The following is a 10000-nucleotide window of genomic DNA, read 5'->3' as shown; positions in this document are numbered from 1 at the left end:
TAAGGTTGTAGCTTAGCACGTAATAATAATAATAATAATAATAATAATAATAATGATAATAATAATAATAAAGTTAGTATTTCCTTTCCTCACTGGGCTATATTCCCTGTTGGAGCACCTTGGGCTTATAATAGCACCCTGCTTTTCCAACTAGGGTTGTAGCTTAGCAAATAATAATAATAATAATAATAATAATAATAATAATAATAATAATAATAATAATAATAAAGTTAGTATTTCCTTTCCTCACTGGGCTATTTTCCCTGTTGGAACACCTTGGGCTTATATTAGCACCCTGGTTTTCCAACAAGGGTTGTAGCTTTGCAAGCAATAATAATAATAATAATAATGATAATAATAATAATAATAATAATAAAGTTAGTATTTTCCTTTCCTCACTGGGCTATTTTCCATGTTGGAGCACCTTGGGCTTATAATAGCACCCTGCATTTCCAACTAAGGTTGTAGCTTAGCACATAATAACAATCATAACAATAATAATAATAATAATAATAATAATAAAGTTATTATTTCCTTTCCTCACTGGGCTATTTTCCTTTTTGGAGCCCTTGGGCTCATATCACCTTGCATTTCCGATTAGAGTTGTAGCTTAGTAAGTAATAATAATAATAATAATAATAATAATAATAAAGTTAGTATTTCCTTTCCTCACTAGGCTATTTTCCCAGTTGGAGCACCTCGGGCTTATAATAGCATCCTGCTTTTCCAACTAGGGTTGTAGCTTAGCACGTAATAATAATAATGATAATAATAATAATAATAATTCTAATAAAGTTTGAGTGACTCCAATGATGAATCCTAAGTGTGCCTCACAATATCCTTACTCTAAAATGCCATGTCTGCGGTATCGGTCGAAGGCGTTGTGATGGACGAAGTACTCACCCCATGAGATGGGCCGTGACGTCCTGGGTGGCATTTGAAGACAGGGCCCCCCCTCCTTCAGCAGGTCTCTCCAGTGTTTCAACTCCTCTCGTGGTCGAACAACAACCTGAAGTCAAGCAGTGTTTAAGATTACTTCAAAGTCGCTTTATTGGACATTCTACTCGGGATGGATTTTACTGTTTTGATTAGGATAATAATAATAATAATAATAATAATAATAATAATAATAATAACAACAACAACAACAACAACAACAACAACAACAACAACAACAATAATAATAATAATAATAATAATAATAATAATAATAATAAAAATGAAAATAACAAAAATTATAGAAATAATAATAACAATAATAATAATAATAAAAATAAAAATAAAATAATAATAATAATAATAATAATAATAATAATAATAATAATAAGTCTCTTTTTTTATAGTTCATGAAAGAGCTGTTTTCATGTTGTTACTGTTCTTAAAATATCATATTTCAATTTTCATTTACTTCTCATATAGTTTATTTACTTCCTTATTTTCTTTCCTCACTGGGCTATATTTCTCTTTAGGAGCCCTTGGCTTAGAGCATCCTGCTTTTCCAACTATGGTTGTAGCTTAGCTTGTAATAATAATGTTAATAATAATACTATTAATTATAATATTTCAAGCACATTACAGAGAGAGAGAGAGAGAGAGGAGAGAGAGAGAGAGAGAGAGAGAGAGAGAGAGAGAGAGAGAGAGAGAGAGAGAGAGAGATACCTTAGTGAGGTCTTGAACGGATCCTGACTTGAGAGTTGCCGAAGATGTGATGGTCAACGAAGAAGCTTCCAGGCGCTCTTCTTCCAGGGGTTCCAGATCGTGGTAGCCAACACTTATCTGGAAAAAGGAGGTTGACCATTAGTAGTTTATCTTAAATTAACTTAAATGATAATCCTAATAAATGTCATCTCCTCTTACGCATTTGAAGGAAAGGGCCTCGACTCGTAATAATACATAACTAATCTTTTCGATACATAAAAACACTGAAATTTTTAAGGGTTTGCAGTTATGAATCTTGTAACGAGGAATCAATTTACATAACATATTGGCTGGATACATATTATTATTATTATCATTATTATTATTATTATAATTATTAGCTAAGCTACGAGCCTAGTTGAAAAAGTAAGACGCTATAAGCTCAAGGGCTCCAATAGGGAAAAATAACCCAGTGAGGAAAGGATATAAATAAAACGATATGAGAAAAAAAATTAACAATAAAACAGTAACAACATCAAAACAGATGTGTCATATATAAACTATAAAAAGACTTATATTAGCCTGTTCAACATAAAAGCATATGCTGCAACTTTGAACTTTTGAAGTTCTACCGATTCAACAACTTAGTCACAGCTGGAATCAATCTTCTAGAATACTGTGGAGTTATGAGCCTCATGATGGAGAAAGCCTGATTAAAGGCAATCATACAAATTTCCAGACTACAATCAAGGGATTTCTGTATAACATTGGAAATTGAAAGGTCAGCATATTCCCCAAGGCTTTTGCGAAAGCTAAAATGCAGCCTAGAAAACTGATGGTTACCTATTTAGACGTTTAAAAACTTTACATGATATGGAATTTAATGGAAATTGGACGGTAATCAGCTTGGCTTGAGCTAAAATAAACACTTTATTTTAGCAATTACAAAAAGAACTTCTTATTAACTTGTCAAAAAATAGCAGACAACTTAGGGAGTAAGAAATCAGCTGTCTTGATAAAAAAAAAACGAATGGAAATTGGGCGGTAATCAGCAGGGCTTGAGCTAAAATAAACACTTAATGGAGAAACATTACTAATTCGCTAGCAATTACAAAAAGAACCTCTTCTTGTTAAAAATAACAGACAACTTAGGGAGTAAGCAATCAGCTGTCTTTATAAAAAAAACAAAGGAAAAATACCATTTGGGTCTACACCTCTACAACCACGAAGGTCTAGCAAAAGTGCTTTAACTTCACTCAACCGAAAAGCTAAACTGACTACTTTAGCCTCAGGAAAACAGGAATGAGGAAGATCGAGTTTTTACTTGCCCTGCTTACTGTCAAACACATCAGTAAAAAGATTTACATTTTCCTTTGGACTGTACCATACCATTCTGGTTAAGCAAAGGAGAAACTGTTGAGTACCCTAAGAGAAGGACGCTCCACAATCAAACCATTGTTCTCTAGTATTGGGTAGTGCCATAGCCTCTGTACCATGGTCTTCCACTGTCTTGGGTTAGAGTTCTCTTGCTTAAGGGTACTCTCGGGCACACTATTCTATCTTATTTCTCTTCCTCTTCTTTGGTTCAAGTTTTTATAGCTTATACAGGAAACATTTCTTTTAATTTTTGTTAATGTTTTTAAAATATTTATTTTAATTGTTAATTAATTCTCTATTTCCTTTCCTCTCTGGGCGATTTTTCCTATTTGAGCCCCTGGGCTAATAGCATCATGCTTTTCCAACTAGGGTTATAGCTTAGTAAATAATAATAATAATAATAATAATAATAATAATAATAATAATAATAATGAAATTTATAAGATTTTTAAAGTTATGTAGTTTCCCATGGTACTTACCCAAATTTGGATCTATTGGAACGTCACAAAGAGCCAAGGTACTTACCGAAGATTTCAAAGACATTCCTGGTTTGAAGACGATTGGGGATGCCCCCAAGAATTGTAGCTTAACGTCTGGATCAATGATACGCGTGCTGTTTGGAAAGAGAAAAATTGTCTTAAGTTTTAAGACGATGATTTGGTTAACTAAGGGAAAAGAAATATTTTATTCTTAATTGAGGTATTTAATTGAAATTCAGTTTTCTCCCAGAGAAATTAAATTCATGGTCATTGAATCCATCAAAGGAGCTTATATCAAGTTTGTTATTTTAAATGTACCAAAATTTCACATCTTTTCAATCTAATTTTACTAAAAATTTCACTGCCATATTCTCTCATTAGATTTACTCTATATATTTCTTACTTTCGGTACTCATATGTCAGATTTTTTTACGCTATACAGTATACGTAATTGAATTATAAAATCTATATCTAGCTCTATTTACGATATTTACATAACCAATATACATTATTAAGAAACTCACATAACCTACATTAAGTAAATATCTATCTCTATTGCTGGTATTAAAAAAACAATAATTTTGCAGTGTGAAATGTTGAAAGCTTTCGAACAAACATAATAAAATGACTGTGGAGGTCCTGTAGAGAGTAGAGTTTCCCTGCTGTATAGGGCCAGAAAAGTAACCCTCAAAGAAAAGTAAAGTAAAGTAAAGTGAGTAAAGTAAGTACTTACTTAGCAAAGGCAGTGACAGTATGAATCTGGAATGGGTGGTGAAACACCACCCGTACCTGGATGTGGGCGTCGCTCAGGTTAGAATTCTTGGCGTGTTTCCTAAGGGCGTCCATGGGGAGGCTGAACTTGTAAGGCCCATTCACCTGGGGAAAGATTTGAAAAGCCAAGAATTAATGTTTCAAGTCTTCAAGATTTAAAAAGCCAAGAATTAATTTTTCAAGTCTTCAAGATTTAAAAAGCCAAGAATTAATTTTTCAAGTCTTCAAGATTTAAAAAAGCCAGAAATTAATTTTTCAAGTCTTCAAGATTTAAAAAGCCAGAAATTAATTTTTCAAGTCTTCAAGATTTAAAAAGCCAAGAATTAGTTTTTCAAGTCTTCAAGATTTAAAAAGCCAGAAATTAATTTTTCAAGTCTTCAAGATTTAAAAAGCCAAGAATTAATTTTCAAGTCTTCAAGATTTAAAGAGCCAAGAATTAATTTTTCAAGTCTTCAAGATTTAAAAAGCCAGAAATTAATTTTTCAAGTCTTCAAGATTTAAAAAGCCAAGAATTAATTTTTCAAGTCTTCAAGATTTAAAAAGCCAGAAATTAATTTTTCAAGTCTTCAAGATTTAAAAAGCCAAGAATTATTTTTCAAGTCTTCAAGATTTAAAGAGCCAAGAATTAATTTTTCAAGTCTTCAAGATTTAAAAAGCCAAAAATTAATTCTTCAAGTCTTCAAGATTCAAAAGCCAAGAATTAATTTTTCAAATCTTCAAGATTTAAAAAGCCAAGAATTAATTTTTAAAGTCTTCAAGATTCAAAAATCCAAAAATTGATTTTTTCAAGTCTTCAAGATTCAAAAAGCCAAGAAGTAATTTTTCAAGTCTTCAAGATTTAAAAAGCCAAAAATTAATTTTTCAAGTCTTCAAGATTCAAAAAGCCAAAAATTAATTTTTCAAGTCTTCAAGATTCAAAAGCCAAGAATTAATTTTTCAAATCTTCAAGATTTAAAAAGCCAAGAATTAATTTTTAAAGTCTTCAAGATTCAAAAATCCAAAAATTGATTTTTCAAGTCTTCAAGATTCAAAAAGCCAAGAAGTAATTTTTCAAGTCTTCAAGATTTAAAAAGCCAAGAAGTAATTTTCCAAGTCCTCAATAATTTACTCTTTAATTTATCTATCTATAATAAAAAATGCAGCCGTTTCTTGTCCACTGCAGGACAAAGGCCTCACACCTGTCTTTATTCATATCCGGTGTTTGGCCAGGTTCGTCACCACGCTACCCAGTGCGGATTGGTGATGGTGGGAGATTTTTGTTTGATCGCTCACAGCAAACCAACGTAGCGTGGGTGGCCCTGACTAATACAGCTTTGCTGATCATGGTGATGAACGAACCTTCACCATGTTAAGGTATCCCCACTCATGAAGGGTTAATATATATACATATATATATATATATATATATATATATATATATATATATATATATATATATATATATATATATATAAATTATATATTTATTATATATATATATATATATATATATAACATATATACATATATATATATATATATATATATATATATATATATATATATATATATATATATGTGTGTGTGTGTGTGTGTGTGTGTGTGTTTGTGTGTGCCTTCGGCTCTTTGAATCTTAGGGTGAGGTTTTTAAAGGTTCCGTATGTAAATGACGTTTGACATCTGTTCCTGGACTCCGTGGTCACCCATCCAAAAACAGATCAGACTAAAAACTCCACAATTTGACAAATAAGCCCTTTCCTTTTTGAGATGACTGAATCAAATACATTTTAGTAGAAAAAAATTCTTGCGCACTTTCAATGTAGTAGTAGACTATTAAACACGCCCTCCCCCCTTAATTTTAATCAGAAATTCTCCGTAAAAAAATCCCGGGTTGTGGTGGGCCGGTGTGATAACGTCCCTGACTGGTGAACGTCTGACTTGGGTTCGAGTCCCACTCTGATTCGTTAGTTTCTTTGGTCACTGCAACATCACCATCCTTTTGAGATAAAGATAGGGGGTTTGGGGTAGCCTTTAGGCCTCTCTGCTCAGTCATCAGCAGTCATTGCTTGACCCTCCTTGGTCCTAGCTTGGGTGGAGAGGGGGCTTGGGCGCTGATCATATGTATTTATTGTCAGTCTCTAGCGCATTATGCTGCTTAATGGAGCAATGTCACTGTCCCTTGGGTCTGCCATTTATGAGTGGCCTTTAAACCTTTAAACATGTCAGTATTATTATCATTCGCAGACTTGTAAATTCCCTCTCTGTGAAATTTTCGTCTAATATATCTTAAACTAGAGGGTCACTCAGTAAAGAGCAGATCTCCCGCCGCAGCAGCTTATATCTCAACCTTTTGCTCGACCTTGACCTTTGACCATAACATGTATTAATGAGCGTGAATTTTCATACACTCAAATATGAAACAAGTTTGAAGTCTCTGTGACAACGATGTCCAAATTTATTGCTGATTACGTGTATAAGAAATTTTGCTTGCCCGTGACCTTGACCTTCCAAAATTTAATCATTTCCAGCTTTTTACATAAAAGTTAATCCCTATAAGTTTTCATTACTCTACGATTAAAATTGTCGCCAGGAAGCTGTTCACAAACAAACATACACACACACACACAAACAGGGGGGTAAAACATAACCCTCTTCCAACTTTGTTGGTGGAGGTAACAATAATGACTATGCTTTTTAATATTCCAGTCATGGCACAGTCAAGGATTTCTTCATTAACTATTACCCAAAGCAAAACTGTGGTCGAGCCAAAACTGATATATATTTATAAAGAACATCTTGGAACGTATTTAGGTCAGACTTGTGCAGGGATGGTTAACCACATCAATGAACACTTTCATTTTGGTCAGAACAGAAAAATATCAAGAGGTTTATCCATAGTTTTAACCATCTAGAAGTCAGAAACAATCCAGCAAAAATGGTAATTTGCAATAAAGTTCTCTAGAGAAATTTTAACGTATTACTTTTATAAATCATTCTAAATGTTAAGTTTGAAATCTTAACCAGTCTATTATTATTATTATTATTATTATTATTATTATTATTATTCCTATTGGCTAAGCTACAGCACTAGTTCGAAGAGCAAGATGCTATAAAACCAATGGCTCCAACAGGGAAAAATAGCCCAGTGAGGAATGAAAATTAAACATATGAAAAGTAATGAAAATTAAAATGAAATATCTAAAAAAAAAAACCATTGAAACAATAGGATATTTTAAGGACAGTAACATTAAAACTATAAAATATTTCAAGAACAGTAACAATACTGAAATGAATCTCTCATATTATAAACTATAAAAGAGACATGTCAGCCTGTTCAACATAAATACATTTGCTGCCTTTTTAAACTTTGTAAGTTCTACAAGCACCAGTCACTCGTGGAGTTAACCACAAGGTAACCCAAGGCTTCCTTTTATCTATTCCATGACTTGCTATTAGGAATACTTGTACATTCATTCCTTCAACAGCTTCCCTTATTCTTCTCAGTAAAAGAACTTCAAAAGTTCAAACTCGCAGCAAATGTTTTTATGTTGAACAGGCTGACATAAGTTTTTTATGTAATATAATATAGGTGATCTGTTATAAAGTTAATGTTCTTAAAATAATCAATTTTAATTGTTCATAGCTCATGTATAGTTTATTTACTTCCTTATATCCTTTCCTCCCTGGGCTAATTTTCCGTGTTGGAGCCCTTGGGCTTATAGCATCAGGCCTTTCCATATAGGGTTGTAGCTTACCTAGTAATAATAGTAATAATATTATAGCAATTACAGCAATAATAATTGTGTAAATTAAATTGAAATCTTGAGCAGTAAATGTCATATTTCTGCTGAGATTAGATTTTTTTGATGCACTGCTATCGTCATAAGTTTATTTGCCTTATCTCACAGAGGGATTCAAATTATGCACCTGATATTTCAATGCAATTATTATTATTATTATTATTATTATTATTATTATTATTATTATTATTATTATTATTATTAATTGCTAAACTACAACCCTAGTTGGAAAAGCAGCTGCTATAAGCCCAGGGGCTCCAAGAGGTGCATAATTTGAATCCCTCTGTGAGATAAGGCAAATAAACTTATGACGATAGCTGTGCATAAAAAAAAAATCTAATCTCAGCAGAAATATGACATTTACTGCTCAAGATTTCAATTTAATTTACACAATTATTATTGCTCATTTAGTAAATGCTTCACTTTACGAAGAGTCGAGTACATCATTCTTCACTGCCATTCCCAGAGGAAACTAAATTGTACATCATTGGGTTAAATAGTTTCAGAAAGTATTTTAGAATTATGTTTAAAAAAACAAATCGGTAAATGTTTGCAAATAAATATTTGTATGACTGCAAATATATTCTCAAGTTCGTTTAAGAAAGAAAGATTCATATGTTCGTTAAAAGAAAGAAATAAGAAGGGTATTATTATTTGAGTTTTTCTTTATTTTCTCTATTCAATGCCACTGTTCTATGGCCTACTCCAGAGGCCATACTTTTCGCGTCATAATTTCTCACGAGAAGAAAATCAGCTATTAATTTAGGGGAGCTATTCAACCCTTGACTTCGAAACCTCAAGTTATAACTTACGTAAGGCACGACCTGAGTGGCGACCTTCCTGTATTTCTTGTCATCCTTCTCCTTCAGGTTGTACGTGATGGTCGCATTTCCGGGTACGGGCATGTACGTCAAGTGGAGAGTGTTGAAGCTTCCGTGCAGACGTTCGTCGCTCGACAAGAGGTAGTATGGCAAATCTACGTGAGTCTGCCAAAGAAGAGGCTATGAGAAATAGGGACGTTTCTAGGAAATCTTATTCTCAAGAGAAACAAAAATACTATTGTCACCACATGCATATTTATTGCAAACGTTTCAATATTTCAAATGTCATCATCAGTGTCATTATCTTTACTTTAGGTAGCACTGTTGATAACATTTGAAATGTCGAAAAGTTAATAATAGATATGCATATGGTGACATTAGTATTTCTGTTTCTCAATGGGAGAGGCTATGTTACAGAATTTATACATCGTGCATGACATCAAATCAAATGATACATAAGTATTCTACTCTATAACAAAGACTTAATACCTAACTACAAAAAGTTGAAAAGTAATAAACGGATAAAATTTAACCCTTTCACTGCCAGTGGTGAATTCAACAAAATTCTGATGTAGCAATCTCTTTCAAGACCACACAAATCCTCACTTGTTGATATCTGTTGTATAGCTCTCATTTAGACCTTTGTAATAAATACCAACTTGCTACGGTTTGAGTGATTTTCAAAGCTGGTTCCCATTTTCAGTTTTTGACTAAGTGACCAACTGCAGTGAAAGGGTTAGGATTTAATTTAGAAACTGACCTCAAATTTCGTGACGTAGTACTTCGTCAGGTAGAAGGGGTGCTCGTCTACCTGTCCAGCGGTGACAACCCTGATCCGGTACCACCCCTTTTTGGGGATGGCGGGAGTTCCCATACTCAGTTCAATAACACCTGTCAAAATATAGAGGTGTGTGGTTTCAGTGCCAGTTTCATCAAAATCGATACTCATCAGAGGGTCAGACGGTCAAGCCCAACCCCTGACTGTGGTGCCCAACCACAGCAGTGACCTCCACAATAAACAGCTTAAACTCAGTTCCAGTTTCACCACAATAGATGCACACTAGATCACCAGCCGGGTAAGCCCAATACCCGACTTTCAACCACAGCAGTGACCTCCCCAGTAAACAACTTAAAC

At 33.2% G+C, this 10000-nt stretch overlaps 1 protein-coding gene across 1 annotated transcript in view; it reads right to left on the bottom strand.

Moving 5' to 3' along the window:
* Positions 1-10000, bottom strand: part of LOC137650466 (CD109 antigen-like) — an 87834-nt gene that overhangs the window by 44445 nt on the left and 33389 nt on the right. The window contains exons 6-11 of the mRNA XM_068383690.1: positions 9626-9756; positions 8857-9030; positions 4228-4370; positions 3541-3628; positions 1660-1776; positions 846-1009 (exon numbers count right to left, since the gene is read on the bottom strand). Of these exons, the coding sequence (XP_068239791.1) occupies positions 846-1009; positions 1660-1776; positions 3541-3628; positions 4228-4370; positions 8857-9030; positions 9626-9756 (817 nt within the window). The remainder of the gene's footprint in view (positions 1-845; positions 1010-1659; positions 1777-3540; positions 3629-4227; positions 4371-8856; positions 9031-9625; positions 9757-10000) is intronic.

The sequence above is a fragment of the Palaemon carinicauda genome, chromosome 12 (genome assembly GCF_036898095.1).
Source record: "Palaemon carinicauda isolate YSFRI2023 chromosome 12, ASM3689809v2, whole genome shotgun sequence".
NCBI lineage: Eukaryota > Metazoa > Arthropoda > Malacostraca > Decapoda > Palaemonidae > Palaemon > Palaemon carinicauda.
The sequence above is the reverse complement of the archived record's forward strand: the minus strand, read 5'-3'. Positions and strand labels throughout refer to the sequence as shown.